This window comes from Epinephelus lanceolatus, chromosome 23 (assembly GCF_041903045.1).
Source record: "Epinephelus lanceolatus isolate andai-2023 chromosome 23, ASM4190304v1, whole genome shotgun sequence".
NCBI classification, from domain to species: Eukaryota; Metazoa; Chordata; class Actinopteri; order Perciformes; family Serranidae; genus Epinephelus; species Epinephelus lanceolatus.
In genome coordinates, this window is record NC_135756.1 from 30045936 (window position 1) to 30064884 (window position 18949).

At 40.2% G+C, this 18949-nt stretch overlaps 1 protein-coding gene across 1 annotated transcript; it reads right to left on the reverse strand.

Annotated features, from left to right (window-relative positions):
- Positions 1 to 777: 777 nt before the first annotated feature.
- On the reverse strand, positions 778 to 18646 carry krr1 (KRR1 small subunit processome component homolog). Its single transcript, XM_033615032.2, has 10 exons — positions 18522 to 18646; positions 17514 to 17689; positions 15716 to 15850; positions 14229 to 14354; positions 10665 to 10748; positions 8463 to 8519; positions 4707 to 4877; positions 4306 to 4383; positions 3366 to 3462; positions 778 to 3256 (listed from the first exon to the last, which is right to left on the reverse strand). Exons 1-10 carry the CDS (start codon positions 18595 to 18597, stop codon positions 3105 to 3107), a joined length of 1152 nt encoding a protein of 383 aa, XP_033470923.2. The 5' UTR covers positions 18598 to 18646; the 3' UTR covers positions 778 to 3104.
- Between the last annotated feature and the right edge of the window lie 303 nt (positions 18647 to 18949).

An 18949-nucleotide genomic window follows, 5' to 3' on the forward strand; every position in this document is an offset into this window, starting at 1 on the left:
TTAAAACTGACTGTTTAATTGATGATTATGTTAGTTTGTCCAAATACTTATGAGCCCTTAAAGTTGGGGGACTGTGTGAAGAAATGGTTGTCATTCCTACTCGGTTCATACTACATTTTTGAAAAAAGCCTTAAATGAAAGCTGAGAGTCTGCACTTTAAGCAGGTATTCATTGTTTCATTTAAAACCCATTGTGGTGGTGTACAGAGCCAAAATGACAACAACTGTATCATTGTCCAAATAATTATGGACCTGACTGTATATAAGAGATAGATAGATAGATAGATATACACATATATATAGAGAGAGAGAGCCTCTTTTCTTTGTCAAATGACACTTCAAGTTTCAGACTTTCAAGGTAGAAATGTAGGACTTTTACTCTGGAAATATCTCTAAATGCTTCAGTTTGTTTCTGTATGCTGTCAGACATGTCCACATCAAAAGTAATCTTTTAAATTTTTTAAAAAAATCAAAGAATAAAGACATTTACCTAACAAGTTAGTGGTTTTTACTTTTAATGTATAAGGGACACTGGTAATTGATTTTACACTTCTTCTGAATATAATCCAATTAATTGTATTTCCATAATGTTGCATGTATTTTATAACACCTTACTTTGAAAACAGAACATAGCCACACATCCTTCCACTAACTTTGCTAAGTCTATTGCTAACTCCCCCATCAGCTATATCTGGGTCATTTGAAGGCATTATTCAATGTAACACATTGCAAACAGATATGATAAGCATGAGTGACATGACAGCTGCCAGCAGCAGAATTGTAAAAGATTTTTAATGAAATTGAATGTGTTTATTAATTTTCTGGTTATGTATTTCAGAAGTTGCAACAGTAACTGTGAGCACATGGCTTGACTCTGCTCCACCGTCTCAGCTGTGGTGCACACCTCGGTGCCAGTGCTGAGAGTCTAGTAATGATGGGACCGCCCTCATTTCCCATCATGCCTGTCTATATATTTGTGCATCAGTTCAGAACATGCTGGCTTATGTTGGTAACTGTCATTTTTGTGCTGGTTTTTAGTTTCAATCTTAGTGAGGTGGCTGAAGTGTCAAAGAAAGGTCTGTAAGGATAGTATGGCAGAATATGGTTGGCTGATGAAATTGGTGGACAAGAATATCCTGGGTACGATCATCTCTTTCATACAGTCATCCAAAGGGCTGCATGAGAACCAGCCCACAGGCAGTACTTTTGACACCCCTGACCCACAGTTACATTAGGTTAAAGATGCAGTTATTCATATTTGTATCTTAACAAATAGGTCAAAGGACTGTGTGAAATGTAAAAGTAGTAGATGAACCCGTGAAATGTAAAAGTAGTAGATGAACCCACAGGCTTATCACCTAACTCAGTCTGCAGGGCACTTGGTTCACTGCCACTGCTCACCACAGGCAACTTTGACACACTCAGTGTAAACTACCTGCACAGCACCAAACATCAGACAGAGTTAGCGTCTAGCTGGTGAACGCAGTTTAGCAGCGAACACGTCAGATATTTCCATCAAGAGCTGGTGAAGCACCAAAAAGGAGCTAAAACAAGTGAATATTGGACTTGATGGTGTATACAAATAAGACACCAAATGAATGGCAATCATTTGCTTTCTGTATGGATGAGTAAATACACAAAAGAAAAGTAAAGAAACAAGAAAAGTGCACTCAGTAGAGAGCAGATTTCCGCAGGTGGCTGCCCAAGCTGATCACAGCCAGACATTTCATGAAATTCCAGCAGACACTGCAGCCCATCCCAGAAACTACTAAAAATACGCACCTCGCCTATTTGTGACTTCTGGGCAATGTGTTGCCAAGCAGATCACGTTCTCCTGCCAACAAGCACTGTATGTGAAATAAAGATATGATGTAATTATGAGGATGAATATATCTTATCAATTAAAACAGCCACAAATTTCAGATCCATGTCGTTCATAACTGAACTTTTTAACTACATTAACTTTTGTCTGTAGGCTACGACACAACAAAGTAGGAAATAACAATTAACAACCAAAACAGACAATCCAAAAAAAACAAGAAATCTCTTAACTACACAGCCTACTCACTTATGGTAGAAGTACACAGAAATAATGACCAAATTAACTAAACTGGGAAGGGAAAACGCACCCCTTCTGAAACGCTCCTAGTGTGGTATGACGCTGTGCAGCAACCAGAACAAAACCTGCTGGTAGCCATGGCAGCTAGAATATGGCCCAACTCCTCTTGGAATTGTCCCTCAACCCTCTTACAATCAAGATAGTGGCAAAGGTTTCAAAACTCCAGCTCAAAATAAGACCAGGCTTCTCTATGGATGTCAGTTTTTGAGCCACAACAAAGGCCAAAATGTGGCCTGCAACAGACGGTAAGGCTTCTTGTTTTAAGCAGAGATGATTTGTGGAATACTTGTGATCCCTAATGGCCAGTTAGGAGGAGTCAGCAGTTCATGATGGTATACAACAGTCAGTAAAACAGGCTTTTCAACAACTGTGAATCACCACAACCCAGGGAGGTTCTTGAGCACACAGTCATGCATGTGCAAACAAAATATTAGGCTGATTGGTCCAGTAGTATGCAAGATTAACTGCGTACACACACATACACAGATCCATGCACAACCAGACTCATGATCCCTTCCAGGCTAATGTCTGGCAAGGATAATACATCTGTAATGATTAAAAAGGACAAAAGGAATTACGGAAAACTTGCAAATAATAGATCTAAGTTATAAAAATGTTTCTTTAATTTTACATTTCCATTTGATTGAGTCTGCCTCCTCCTGTACACACCTATTCTGAAACCTATAAATACTGACCATACAAAATCTGGACAATAGGTTCATCTACCTTGAGTGAGAATTGGTCTCCAGACAGAAAATTATACTCAGGTAATATCAACAGGAAATCCTCACAGCAAAAGTAGTTCAATAAAAACATCCAGGACAGTTTGTGATGGAATTCATTTTGATCCAAGCACACACTATATGTCCGACATCCCATGTTCCAGTGTCCTTACAAAGTCCTTGATCTTGCTCGAACTGCCCAACTGCCCGACGAATACCATATTACATGGTACACATCACAACTGTGATGGTGTTAATCTGTGATTAGCCTTTGTTTTTTGTTTTACTCTTTTTTTTTTTGTCGGTGGTGCTGGTGGGCGGAGCTGGGTTTACTGGTGGAGCCCCCAGCTTCTTGGTTTTGGCTTTTTTCACTTTCTCTTTAATGGCTTCGATGTCCAGCTTGCCTTCTGTGGGAGCTGTGGAAAAAACAAGGTTAACAAGGGGAGGACAGAGGTTAGCTGGATTATTACAGAGCAAATTTTGTTTCTGTTTGTTCTCAGGTAAAGATTTGTTCCCCATTTATACCTTTGGTGGTTTTCTTCATTAAAGGCTTTTCTTTAGGAGGAATGAAAGCTTTGTTCCGCTCTTCCTGCTTCTTGGTCAGTGCTTCTGCTTGTTTCACCTGATAAAAAGGAACAACGACAGTCACAAAGTTGTCAGTTCTCAGAATATGATGCAACTCTTTCTTAACTATTTTAGGGTGAGTTTCTGCCGTATTTTAGAGACTCTGCATTCAATTAGACCATGTTTATCTAGCTGTTCAGTGAAACTGTAACTGAAGCCTTTTTTCCACTGCACAGAAACCTGCTAATACCTGTTAACATCTGGCTTTTTAATGTAATGGGAAAGGTTACAATCAGCATTCACACCATGGTTAAATGCCTCTGTAGTGATCACAGGTATTGATCGGCTCTGGCTCTGATCTGCAGTGATGGAAACACAACACCCATGTGATGTACTTATTTTAGCCCCTTAACATGGAGATGCAATGACGCACCACCACAAAATACTGTCCATCTCCATCCAAGCAGCACTTAAACATCCATCCAAATTAGTCTGCACCGAGTTTGACAGAGAGACTGAATAATTAAGAGATATATAAGAAGTAGTAACCTTTATCAAGTTTTTACTGGCCTCCATGCTGCTTTCTATGGTTTACTTACCTGTTTTCTGGCCTTGTCCGTGACATTGAATGTAACAAATCCAAAACACACACCCAAAGAAAGGCATATTTGTCTGCTGCAGAGTTGTGCACAAAGCTTTGGTCTACTACCACTGGGAAGGCAGTCCATGGCCTTTTGACCTGTGTTTAAGAAACCTGTGTACACGCGTTACATTTGGCTGAAAAGAATTATAAGCAATAGAAGGAATGCAGGCCAGGAAACAGCCGAATATCATTACAGTGATAACACTCATGTGAAGAGGCACTGCAGCCCAGCGGTAGATAAATCCACTCAGTGCTCACCTTGATCTCTTCCATCTTCTTCCTCTTTTTCACACTTTCACGCAGGAAGAATTCTCCTGTGGCCAGCTCCTTGTCAACCTGCAAAGATAATCCAGAGTTAAAATCAATGTTAAAATAGTCTTAATATGCAAATTAGTCTCTGTAACAGGGTCCGACAAAAAACATTCCATTGTGTTGTTAGTTAATATTACCATCAACCTTTTTTGTGAGAAAAACCTTTAAAATAGCTGCTTTCAGCTGAGGTTTTTATGATACAACACAACACTATATGAGCAAGTGTGTATACATGTGATAGGCTACTTGTTATCTTAAGCAAGGAAACTAATGTCACTTTGTTCTTCATAGACCAGATAGCGGCAGTTATTCAACTATGAATGTTAAAATAAAAGCAAACATCTGACCGTGCTCTCTGGCTGTGATGGAGGGAATGGTGTGTACTCCTTCTTCACGCTCTTCTTCTTAGGCTCCCTGCGCTTGGCCAGGTTCTTGTGGCGGAACTTGGGCAGGAAGCGCTCCCAGTTCTGCATCCGCAGCTCAGGGTCTTTGGACAGCTCCCGTTTGATCATCAGTGTCTAATGGTGTCAGAGAATTTGGAGGGGGTGGGTGGTTGGGGGGATAGTTGTGTTGGTGGGGTGGGAGTACATGTAACAAAAATACTACGTGATGTGAGGTGATGTTGTACTGTCACGCCATATGCCCTATCTGCACTAAAATGTAGTTTTATTATGACCATCTGAAATACAGTCTCCACTTCATTCATTCAGATGCGGTGTCATGACAATGCCCCATGTATTTCATTGCCTCATTTATCAGGACTGGTCAGTGTGTTGTCACAGCAGGAGCCCAATTTCTTCTATTTCTGCACTATTCATTTGCTGCAATAAGCTAAAGACAAAGCTACTGGTCATACTAACACTTTGCTTTCGCAATCGTGTCATAATAACGGCGGTTTCTTCTGAAGGCACTGGTAGGCCTTTAATGCGGAAGAAGCGCAAGAAATGGTGACAATAGAGACAGAGCACAATGTAACTTTTTCTCTCTGGTAGACATAGGGTTCTAAAATAATGCTTTGACATGCTGAGATATGATGTTTTCATCTAGCTACAGGCATTTTGATAGTGTGTGAGCCCTCTGTATTGTCAGCTCTTTTTGGTATCTGAACAGTATCTGTTTTTAAGTGTAATTATCCTACATGACAAACTGTAGCTGGTACTGGTATTAAATAAGTCCAGGGATGCAAACAGGTGTATGGTCAAAAAAGAGAGAGCTTGTTGAAGCTAAATATTTAAATACACGTACACTAATTTGGAAGAATATGGTGTATTCCAAACAGAAAAAAATCCATTGAGCCATCATGACCATCTTGCTAGAGGTCCAAATCTTTATACATTTCTTCATGCTCCTTACACCGAACAAAGTGGGTAGACTGGCCTACTACAAATAACATGTCAGTTTCAAACTAAGAGCCATATGCATATCTTTGGTTAAGTGGTGGATAACAGTTTTTACATCTGGACTGTATGATTAAAAAAAAAAGAAGAAATTCTGAATATTAAAATACACTAACATAGGATGACCATATTTTGGTTTCCAAAAAAGAGGACACTTGCCCCGGCCACGAGATAGCCTCAAAAGATGTCTTATAATTTTAATATATTTAAAGTTTATATGTATGGATAGAAAATTCAGGTATATTACAAAATAATATCTCTCAGAGACAGAAATTTGGATAGGCTTCTCAGAGGTTACTCAACTTGCTTTTATTATGCCTAAAATAATAATATTTTTACAAGTTTCAATTGTACAAAATTAAATATAAATGTAAAATCAATGTAAAATCTCTGGAATGAAATAACGATAGAAATAATGTCTCTTCTGTATTAGAAAAATCAACTTGTAAAATAATTGTTATCTTTTCAAATCTTACTGGACAAATAAATAAATAAATAATATGAAATTATGTTCTAAATAATACCTCTTCTGTATTAGAAAATCTAACTTTGAGCTCCCCGGCACCTTTATTAGACACAGAATCATATGTGCCAGCTTTGCACACGGTGCACTCAGCCTCCCATATATCCAGACCGGGTCGGGACGGTAAGTTGGTAAATTTTTTCTGCAGTTCATCTATGAAGCTGCACTTGCGCTTCGGCATCTTGGAAGCTAGAATAATGCTGCGCCACCGGTGTCTGCTGCTTCCTCGTTGTGAGTGTTGGAGATCCACCGATAAGGCAGCCTCTCGGGGATTACGCGCGCGCTCACACACACACACACACACACACACACACACGAAAACACACGAAAACCGGATATTATCATCAATTTATAAACACCCCCCGGACAGGACGTGAAAAGTGGACATGTCCAGGCAAAAGAGGACGTTTGATCAGCCTACACTAACACTCAATTTCCCTCGTTCTGCAAATGAACAAAGTTGAATGTTTCAGCAAAACTACCAAAACAGAGTGCGGTTCAACCTACCTCTTTCCACAATTCCTTTTTTTTTTACCAGCTACAAGGTATTTGCTCACTCTGGATTTTATATAAAATGCGGAATGTTTATGGAATGTTTGCGTTGTTTGGCATGAAAATGATAACCTTAAAAATAGCCAGAGGCCACTGTCTGCACAATGCCTCTGAATCGTCCCTCTCTTGAAGTTGAATCTTTTAATCCTCTCTCTTTCTAAAAAAATCTTTATTGTATTCTTTCCATATTTCGCCCACTTGTTAGCGAAATAGTTAAAGAACCTCCATTAATTGTGCAATTTAAATGTGAAAAGTCTCACTGACTGACTGTCACCTGTGTGTATGCGGAGAGGAGAGGAGTGGAGGGAGCAGAGCTGTGGAAACTAGGACCCTACAACACCAGATTGACAACACTTCCATTGACTCCTGTGGTAGACTGAAGTTAAGCCTCACGCGCCCTCTAGTGGGGCATGAGGGCATTACCTTTCCGACCAGAAAGCCCATTCACTTACAGTATGTCTGACACGCACTTGCTTGTAAGTTGATGAAAACGGCCTTGTTTTTACTTTTAGGTGTCTTGGTCATATTAAGTCATGCTTATAATTTGTTTATTTCAAAATGTAGAGAGTAACATTATGGTAGACAACTGTTTTTTTTGTTTGTTTTTTTTTACCTGTCAATGGGTCACCGATGCTCCTATTACGGTAGATTATGGGAGATTATGCTTTTAGGTTTGCTTGACTTTGGAAACGCACAAGAATTCCTGGTCGGCAGCAATGCAGCAATACTGAAGTTAAGTCAGTTCTTGGTCAGATATGTAACACGCTATCCCGCCACTTGAGGGCAAGTGGCCAACTTTCTGCTTGACCAATGTGTGTCGCTACTCTGGTATTGTAGGGTCCTAGTGGAAACATCCTGCAGTCCGACATACAATCATGCGTTTAAATAACTTATTAGACGGATATATATATATAGAGAAGTGCCACGTTTAGAGAGCAAGCCCAAATAAGCAACTCCACTTTAGAAACAAGCCCAAAAAACGCAACCCGCGACTACCAATATTTGTAAGTGACTCTACAAAAAAACAAGCCCAAAGTCGCGGGTAATAAGCAGACCTGACAACCCTGCCATACACGGACCGCTCTATGATCTTTGATCCAGCAGCACATCATCCAACAAAGTGGACGCCAAACAAGTGGTTCATGCTTGCGTGCGCACTACACAGTGTTTTTTGCGTGCAGCATTGTCATCTGCTCATTGCGTTTGTTAGTGGAATTATTAACCAGACTTTTCCACGCCAAAAGAACTCCTCGGATCTACACGATTCCCACAAGTCACCCAAATTGACATGAAAAAAGCGAGTGTCACCGAAAAGCGAGCTGTTTGCATCCCTGTAAGACAGACACTATGGCTGCTCTGCAGTCTTCTTTGATCAAGTCAAGTTATAAAACAAAGATAAGAGCACCTGTGGCTCCCTCATGCCCTCAGCTCCAGGTTGAGCCAGCCTTGGCGTACAAACCCAGAGAGATTTATCTCAGTCAGGAGATCAAGAACAAGGATGGAGACATCTTCATAGGGCATGACTGCAGTCTGTTCGAATGTTTCAGTCTATGTAGTAGTATTGTTTTTAAGCTGTGGGCTGGTGGAATGCTGCCTAACCAGCAAGGTGTCTGTCAGAAGGTTAAACGTACCTTGATGTTGTAGATGGGGTGAATGTTCTTCATCGTGTCCATCACCACTTTGCGTACCTGAACAGAGAACACAAACATGAACAATTTCATGGTTCTACATCCTCTGTCATTTGTGTAAACATTTTATTTCAATTTCATAATTACAGACAAAAATAGTAAAATGACATTAAAATAGACTGAGAATGTACTTGTGAAATAATTTAAGAACAACTCAATATTATGAAATATTATTTCACAGGGGTGTGGGGGGAATACAATTTGTATTATAAATACAAATTAAACTTTAGATAGCCTAATATAATAGTATAATCAATTGTGTTTTCAGTCCACTTGATACAGCTGCAAAAAAATGGCTTAAGTGAATATATAGCTATATATTTTATCGCAATACTCAGTATATCACAACATATTTTAAATCTCAATAATATTGTATTGTGACTAAAGTGTCGTGATAATACTGTATTTTTGATCCTCTGGTGATTCCCACCTCTATCATTTCATCATTTATTTCCATAATAACTCAAAGGAACCAAAGATCTCAAATTTGGACTCATCAGACCAAAGCACAGATTTCCACTGGTCTAATGTCCATTCCTTGTGTTTCTTGGCCCAAACAAATCTCTTCTGCTTGTTGCCTCTCCTTAGCAGTGGTTTCCTAGCAGCTATTTGACCATGAAGGCCTGATTGGCGCAGTCTCCTCTTAACAGTTGTTCTAGAGATGGGTCTGCTGCTAGAACTCTATGTGGCATTCATCTGGTCTCTCTCTGAGCTGCTGTTAACTTGCGATTTCTGAGGCTGGTGACTCGGATGAACTTATCCTCAGAAGCAGAGGTGACTCTTGGTCTTCCTTTCCTGGGTCGGTCCTCATGTGTGCCAGTTTCGTTGTAGCGCTTGATGGTTTTTGCGACTCCACTTGGGGACACATTTAAAGTTTTTGCAATTTTCCGGACTGACTGACCTTCATTTCTTAAAGTAATGATGGCCACTCGTTTTTCTTTAGTTAGCTGATTGGTTCTTGCCATAATATGAATTTTAACAGTTGTCCAATAGGGCTGTCGGCTGTGTATTAACCTGACTTCTGCACAACACAACTGATGGTCCCAACCCCATTGATAAAGCAAGAAATTCCACTAATTAACCCTGATAAGGCACACCTGTGAAGTGGAAACCATTTCAGGTGACTACCTCTTGAAGCTCATGGAGAGAATGCCAAGAGTGTGCAAAGCAGTAATCAGAGCAAAGGGTGGTTATTTTGAAGAAACTAGAATATAAAACATGTTTTCAGTTATTTCACCTTTTTTTGTTAAGTACATAACTCCACATGTGTTCATTCATAGTTTTGATGCCTTCAGTGAGAATCTACAATGTAAATAGTCATGAAAATAAAGAAAACGCATTGAATGAGAAGGTGTGTCCAAACTTTTGGCCTGTACTGTATATGAATATATTTCTCACTTTTTTCCTGATGGTCTGAATAGCTGCTAAATTTGTCACTAGTTGCTTTTGGAGTAAAGTTGCTAAGTGGTACTGAAAAGTCTCTAAATCTAGCGTGAAAATTGCCAAGTTGGCACCACTGGTTGATGAGCTTGCCGGTTTAAGAGGCATGGGGCATATGGTTGGCTCAAAGGTGAGAGGACAGTGACAACACCACTATAATAAAATGCGATGAAAATGCCATTGTGAAATAAAAAGTATGTAAAGGGGGATTATTTATTTCATAATAAGTTATTTGTCTTTTTAATCTTGACCACTTTTGGGATCTACTCTTAAGTCTGTCTTTCTGCAACTATTTACTGCTGCAGCCACCCAGATTTCAAAACAGGGATAATTATGGTTTCATCTCACCTCTAGATGAGCTCATCAGAGCCTAGTTAACCCTGAGGGGAGTTTGTGTTGCACAGGCAACAGAGAAAACACCCAGGCACAGAACAGTGGACTCACATTTCAGATGTTTTCTTTGTTGTTGGGATTTTATGGATGGTTAGCACACATATACTGTTACTGAGCGTAGACACATTTTCATGGGTATTATTCATCTTACAATGAGTAAAGGTTTGTTTTCAATTAGCTTTTTGGTCAGACAGTGAACTGTGTTTCCACTGGTAGTTTCTGCCTCATCATCACCTCCTGAAGTTTAGTTTCTACACTTTATTTTTACCAGTAGACTCCTGTGAACAGACAGAGGCTCTGTGAAGTTCTTACCTCCTTCAGGCCATTATAGGGCCCCAGGGCCGACACCGTGTTACCCTGCACCATCACATAGCAGTTGGTCAGCAACTCTAATGCCTGGAGAAAAGGGACAGGAAAGCAAAGTGAAGAATTCAACACATGATTTAAAAAGAAATGATCTGATAACAGCACTGCTGTATTGTTCCCATGATACAAACACTCAGATAATGTGGCTGATTTGAAGCAACACTGCCACCCAGTGACATTTATCCTAAAATGCACCACAGCTACCAAAGACAGACTGCTTACTGATTACCTTGTTCACACTGTAGCACAGTTCAGACTTTTCCCTCTTTATACAACCTATGATTGAGTATTGGAGTATTAGTTTCAGAAAGAAAGCACAAAATATTCTGAATTTATTCTCAAAATCTTTTTCCCCACAGTGGCTCTACTACCTCATTGTAACTATTCTCTACAGTCAACCTGTGCAACCTTTACCTTCAGGAGAATGTATCAGGTGTCTAGGTCATATCATGAGATCTATTTTGTATGTCTGTCAGAAGTAAGTCACTATAAAGGTTATTTTTGCATCACTACCTTCTGGCCTGCCATTTCCAGCAGCAATTCCAATCTGTATATTAGCGGCCTTTTCCTGGTCATCCCTGAAGACAGGGTTAGATGGTTGAGCTGATTAAGCTGTTGTTTTTTTTACTGAGAAAAACAATTTGAAAGACCTCAAAACAAACTAGTATTAACAGTGTTCACTTATTCCAAGTCTGTTATAGACTCCTTAGATGCTTGCGATAGAGCTATATTCCAAAGGTGTGTGACAAGCATTCGACTGTGTTTTCACTGCTCATTTGGGAGCCTAGTCAGCCTTGAAAGGCCTGAGGTGAAACTTTTGACAAATCACCAACATTAAAAAGGCAGTAGTCTTGAGATAAGCACTGCTTCCCAGCAGCTATGAGTTTGTGTTGGGACCTCGCCATGCTGATGCACAAAAGAGAGGCCTGGTAGAGCAGTGGAGTAAAAGGTACAATAATTGCCTTTGAAATGTAATTGAGTATAAATTAGCATAAACTGAAAATACTCAAGTACAACCAGCTCCGAGGGTGTAACAACCCATTAGTCATGATCTATAGATTAATTCAATCATCAGCGATCCACTACCATCGATGCAAACTGAAAACATTGATCCATATCATCAGTTTTATCTTGAAATTCTATGTCACGGTCAAACAGCTCCAGGCAGATAATGGCAAGGAGCCAAGAGAAGATGAGGATAAGATTGACTCAGGAATAAATCAGCAGTGTGGAAATAATTGGATTTCAGAGAAAAGACTGGTCAACAGACAAAGCACATGTTGTATGTAAGCAAGGCCACATACTCAGGAAACACGACGCACCTGCTTGGCTGGGCGTCTTGCCCGCTAACGTGTTGCAGCAACACGGCTACATTAGCTGCTTTGTTTCAACCATGTTAGGATGAAAAACCATGCATGTGGGCTGAAATTCAGCCATGCAGTTCTGTCAGGAGGTGCACCGAGTTCGACTAACAGTGAGTAAAAAATAACGCATGTAATTTGTAAAGCTATGAGTAGAGAACATGTTTACTAGCTGCTAGGCTAATTTATGCAATGTTAAAGTGCCTAAGCTTATATTAGGTGACTTATATTAGGTCTCTATGAACCTTGACAGTTATTATTGAGCTGACTTAAATACTTTTTTTTAACGGTCCTGTTGTTAATCTATGGTTTATGGCTGTTGGGAAAAGTTTGCCTTCAGGGCTTTAAGCCAGACAGTCCTGTTTTAGGAAAAAAAAATCATGGTTTGAATTAAAACGAGAAGATTTCTTCCAGAAAGGTCATTCTGACAGAAAGCCCTGAAGGCCAACTTTTCCCATAGGCTGTTTAATGTGTGTTAGTGAAGTCAATGTAAAGTGAACTTTACTGCGCTGAACCAGTTAAATTATTAATTAGGGATGGGTCACGATTTTCGATTTTCGAATAATCGTTTTATTTTTGAAAAATCGATTTTTTAATGCAACTATTACTATTCGCCGTCTTATTTTCCCCCCTTTATTTGACATGCAATTCAGCTCCTAACCGCACGAGGGCAGTCTGGGATTGCTACAGCGGTGTGAGATGCTCTTCTACAAACAGGAGAAACATGCAGAGACTACTACTCTGTGAGGTATGTCCGCAGTCATTCAGGCTTTCATAGTCGAGCGCACTTCCGCGTTGTAGTTAAATGTCCGTGAAAAATCCCCACGATGTGAAAAATACATGCCGAGCAGTCACTGGTGTGCGCGCACAGGGCTTGCGGACGTCCGCTTTGAGTCCGCGTGGACCTCCGTGGAGTCCGTTCCGCCCGAGTATGTTCGGCCCTTTAAAGATGAATGGATCTCTGTGTGCGTAGCTCGGGGGGGGGTCATTCGAAAAATTGTCGAATACTTGCCACGATTTTCGAACAGTGTTTTTGCTTGTGTTGCCCATCCCTATTATTAATGTACTGTTTTGTCCTTTATGGCCAAAAGCAAAGAAGAAAGCTGTGGCAGCTTCTAATATAACACATTGTGCTAAATGGGCATATGATAAAATCTTCTATGGATCATAGGCCCCTGAATCGAATCAAATCGAAATCGTATCGTGACAGACTTTGTGATATCGACAAATATTGAATCGTCCAAAGAATCAATATATCAAATCATGATTAAACTAGTAGTTTACACCCTGAACTACCTCAAGCATTCACCTAAGTTAGTAGGCATGTACTTAAATAAATGTCAGGGCTCTAGACTGCAATCTTTTCAGTGTGCCAGTTAAAACTAGAGGTGGTCGCATTCATCCAAGTGCATGATGCAGACTTGAGAGACAGTGACAAACAGATGGACAGCTGACTATTATAAATGGGCCATATGCGGGTTAAATGTGCATTAGCAGGTCCACGCTATCTAGCCTACCCTATAAATGATCATCTGGTCATCATCTCAACTTCAGCAAAGAGTATTGTGATGTTTATTGTAACTTCAGTGATATCAGCTACCTTACGTCTAACACACAGCTCCACTCATTCAAGTCACTTTGCCCGTCTGTGGCAGGGCAGCCCTCAGTGTTGGTAGGCTATCAAGGTTGGGTGAGCTACAGAGTGTGGACTGCAGTGATGCTGATGACACGTAAGAAGGTGGGGCTCGTTAAGCTCATTTGCTTTGCTTTGAGTGCTTTTCTTTTCGCCCCTTTTCTAACCCATACCCACACACCTTAACATACTTTCACACACACCTTTAATGAACAGATAGCGTGGTACTATAACGAATAAAATACAAAGGATTTGAACGCAATGCACCACACGTTCGCCGCAGCACACTGTCAGCAGAGCACGTCAATTATGATCAACTGAAGCTGCGACACTGTCAACAGAAGACGCATGCACCCACGCGATATGTTGCTGCTCATTTCTATCTTTAAGCAGCTGGACTTGTTTTTACTTGGTGCGAACTCCCCAGCCCACACTGCTATTAATAGTTAACTTTGATATTTGCTTATGATGATGATGAACAGTGGGATAAAAGCTGAATCTAAATGTGGGACTCACTTTTAGGGTGGAGCCCTTGGGGCCAATTAGACGCTGTCTTCGTTTTACAAACCGCTCTCTGTTCCTCACCAGGGTTCCGATTTTGATGATGTCACATGCCATGTCATCCTGTAATATCCGTACAGCCTGGAAGCAAAAAACAGTATGTGCAAAGAAACAAAATAACCTAATAATTAGAATTCAGCATCACTCATGTGTTTGCTACTGCTGTCATCAAGTATCACAAGTTTCTAAATCAATCAATCAATCAAACTTTATTTATATAGCGCCTTTCATACATCAAAAATGCAACCCCAAAGTGCTTCTAAAAGCAAAGGGAGCAACCTTCAGGAAACAAAATCTACATATAGCTTGAGGTGTAACTATACACAGTACGAGGCTCTGGTACAGGCTCTCGATATGTTGAACTATCCCAGTACATCTGGAAAATAAAATATACAGCTAAAACCGTACTAAATACAATGTTCTCAGTATCACAAGGCAGTCCATACAACGTAACAGGCAACATGCTGTCTGCCCCTCCCACCTCCAAACCAAAACATTCTACTCCAGTGAGATATGCTGGGAGGCAGCTACACTAAGCTAGTTTGTAGCAAAATGGTTAGTAACACCATTATCAGACCAGAAATAGAATAAAAGATTACCTACACCTCTGGTGTTAGTAGCCACTTTGGTTTTGCTGTGAATTACAAGGACGATGGCAGTACACACCGAATCAAAGAATGAGCCGCCCCACAGCTGCGGACTCTACTTAGCAGCTAACACAGTAGCACAGTAACATACATGAACCCTGAGCTGAAAAATGCGCCTCTGCGCAGTTTTTTTTTTTATTTAACCTTTATTTAACCAGGAAGGGTCTCACTGAGTTACAGTAACTCTTCTTCCAGGGAGTCCTGGACAAGACTGGCAGCAAAAGTTACAAGTACACAAAAGACAAGACAATGGACACATACTAAAACCACGAGAACACAAGTCTCACATACTAGAACACAAAGTCAATGAGAACACATTACACTCAGTAAGACACATAAAAAGGCAAAACAGACATACTACTGAAAGGCACCAAGTTAGAAGCAGTGACACTGTTCAGTAAAGGTTGATTTTAAAAGGTTTTTAAATATGCTGAAAGGTGGAAGTGACTCCAGATTTAAGGTGTTTTGGAGTTCATTCCAGGCGTATGGTGCATATGAAGAGAAAGCTGTTTTACCAGCCACTCAGTTATAGCTCCGTCATTGTTCAAAATCAAAAAACATCATACTTTGTTAATTTTCAATAAATAAATTAATTAAAATAACATAAAAATTTCTCTGCCATTTCTACTTATATATGGTAATGAAAACTTACTGAACCGTGACACAGCTGTATCTAACTGAACTGTGCAATTTGTGAACAGTTACACCCCTCCATATAGCATATGCTGCAAAATGAAGACAGACAGTAATCAACAGACTACAACCTTCATGACAGCAGTGTCCTGTGGTCATTACCTGTTCGAATGGGACACTCCGGGCCAGCAGCTTGATGAGATCTCTGGCTCTCACTATGGCGTAAGGGTCATAAGTTTTCTTAGTGGTAGAAACTGTGATGCTTCCCTCTATCAAGTCCAGAGTGGCTTTGACATGCTGAGAAGAACAAATATCCATGTTACAAAAGATGGGAACAACACCAGGTACTTAATTAAAAAAACTTTACTGTACAGTTTGGGGCTTCAATTCAGCCTGACCACTCCTACAGGAGGTGAAGTAGTAGCACACTGGGGGTCAAGTAGGGGCTTTAAAATACATATTACTTTTAATATGTTATTTTTGAATTATCTTTTAATAATACGTATCCTAAAATGATACTTTGATAGCAATGATTAGCGTCCTTCATCTCACATGTACAGTAGTGTAAAACAAGACATTTTATGACCCGACCGCCATGTTGGAAACAGTTGACCTAAGTACCAAATATCGCCCACCAGCTGGACCAACTTTCTCATTTTACAGCTAAACAGTACATTAATACACACTTCTGAAAACATTTGAAGCAAGAAATAGGCAATGCAGTAACAGAAGCCCCTTTTACACTGCCTGCTCAAGGCAGGAATACTACACCATTATGCCACCTCGCTGTTTTACATAATGAGGTGCAATTATGGAATGGGGGACAAAGTTGTCTCGCCTAAAAGTCGCCACTGGAGGTAGTGTCTGTATGAACTGGACAGCTGGAAGGACGGGATCATGGGCAGCACGACGTGCAACATTTTCACGAGATTTTATGTGTGCAACCCACCACAGGAGAATTAAAAGGTAGCTGCTAGCAGTTAGCAACTTACTCACAGAAGGAAAATAGCTGCTGTAAATGTCCGCAAAGTGGGAAAACAATGACATTCGGGAGCTCCCTACCCTCTGAGCAGAGAACGAGACCAGCCACCATGTAACAGAGATGGTAAATGATTGTTATTGACATGTTATGCCATTGTTCTTGATTCATATTTGATCAGCACTGTCTTGTTTGACAGTTCAAGAGCAGTGATTGACATAATTGACAGCTGCATTAGACTCCTCGGTTCTCATTGGCCGTTTTCATTCACATGTAGGAAGGCCATTAGAAAGGCTACAAGGCAATAGAATAGGCAGAGGATGGTTGTTTTTATGCAGATTATCTGTCTATTTAATACAACAACCAAATCAGAGCTGAGGAGTCTCTTACCCAGCTATCAGTCATGTCATAGACTGCTCTTGAACTGTCAAACTTGGCAGTGCTGTTGAAATACAGATCAAGATTCTGTTACTGCATTGCCTACCTCAAATGTTTTCACAAACATATTTTAGTGTACTGTTTAGCTGTAAAACAATAGAGTTTGTGACCCAATCACCATGTTGGATACAGTTAAATGGGAGCAGCAAGCACAGCCCTTCAGCTGGACCAAATTTTTCATTTCACAACTTGACAGTGCACTAAAATATGTTAATGAAAACATGTGAGGAGAGAAAAAGTCAATGCAGTAACACAGTCTTGACTCTTATTTGTTCGGCGCTGATTAGTTTAACTGTTTGCCCACACAGTTCATGGAGTGACTGACAGGATTTACAGCTGGGTTAGACACTTTTTTTCAGTCTATCTCATGTACTTTTCTTCAGCATAAAGTTAGTCAAAGTTATTTTCATTAAAGTTAACAACTGTATCTTTAAGTGACCAATGAATTTAAATTCCTTACGCATGCCAACATATTTTGTCCAATAAACCTGATTCTGACTCAGGAATGGTGTGGTCTGTTTTCAGCACTATTTGTGAACTTACTGCTTCTCCTAAAGCCTTCTCCACAAGCGGCCAACACTCTTTCAGGTAGGCTTCTCTGTATTTTGGGAAGAGGGTGGCGAAGCTGCTCTCCTCCAGCAGACCACGGGGGTTGTCTTCTTTGGTGAAAGCTGGCTCTTTCCATCCATCAGGAACAGTCAGGAGTTCAGATTCATCCACTGAATGACGGAGACATCAGAGGCAAGGAGAGTTTGACATTTTCTCCCCATACAACTCAATTACTATCTCCTGAGTAACAATGTCAGGGACATTGACAATGTGGAAATGGTTTTCCCACATGTCCAATACACCAATGTACAAATCCAGCACCGTGTTATGGTGTGCTTTAGGATACTGGTTTTTGATTATAAGTTTCAGTTACTCCAGAGCCTACAGTTGTGTACAATGCACTACAGCTTTTTGTCAAATATGTACAGGGGAAGATTGGAGGTTGAAGAGTGTCAGGCAGCAGCGGTGAATAGTAGCTAAAAGTAGGGATCCTCTTTTCAAGCGGCATGTTTCATAAAACAACACCAAACTTTATTATTTCCACACCGACTTTGCAGGAAGAAGGGGAACATGGGTGAGTGACAATAAGCAACAACCTGTGTGTTTGCGATATCTCAAGACAGCAAGAGTATTTGACAGTCACCTAGTACATCTGTGCTGCTGAGTTATGGTAACTAGTTTACAGCGGGCATTTGGGGGATGCTGTACAGTCCTTGAAACGCTTACAGAAGAAAATAATCAAACAAATAACAAAATTTAGACTGTTAACTTCCTGTTTTTTTCTTGTTGTTAAATCAAGACGACACCAACAGAGGGAACTCTTTTTCCAGTTAACGTCGGCTCACTAGCTAGCTTAAAGGTAACGTTAACGTTAATGTAAACGTGCCCTGCAACTGACACGTAAACACGCCACTTAACCGACAAAATTCAGCTCTGCCTCTCAGTAAATGCACCGCTGGGTGTCACTTAATCGTGTTTAAATCGGCAGCAGCTATAACGTACCTTGGTTTTTCGTCTTTTTCGACTTTTTTCCTGTTTGTGCTTCACTCACGCTGTCTTCCGTCGTGGAGGTCGCCATTGTTTTTCTCCTTCGGTGTGTTCAATGGCGGATCGCAAACCAACTTAAAGGTGCATACTGCCACCTACTGTGTCAGAGTGTGTACTATCATGGCTTTAATGTATAATGTAATGTAATGTTGATTAAAAGAAATAGAAAATAAGAAAATAAGAATAATTTTACGTTATTTCCTATTATATATATATATATATATATATATATATATATATATATATATATATATATATACAACAGTTAGTTCCGACCGAGTAATTTGATTGGACGAGAAGCACTCCATGAGTGCTGATATGCTGATATAGAGTATAACGTCACAGGGACTTGTAACAGTAAAATCACTCCGCTCACAGGTGTT

Bases quoted from the DNA above. Each gene is read 5' to 3' on its own strand.
- krr1 (XM_033615032.2), bottom strand. From the start codon at position 18,597: ATGGCGACCTCCACGACGGAAGACAGCGTGAGTGAAGCACAAACAGGA. The intron at 17,690-18,521 runs GTACGTTATAGC...TCCGTCATTCAG, and splicing joins GAAAAAGACGAAAAACCAAG to TGGATGAATCTGAACTCCTG. The intron at 4,878-8,462 runs GTACGTTTAACC...TGACACCATTAG, and splicing joins ACCCCATCTACAACATCAAG to ACACTGATGATCAAACGGGA.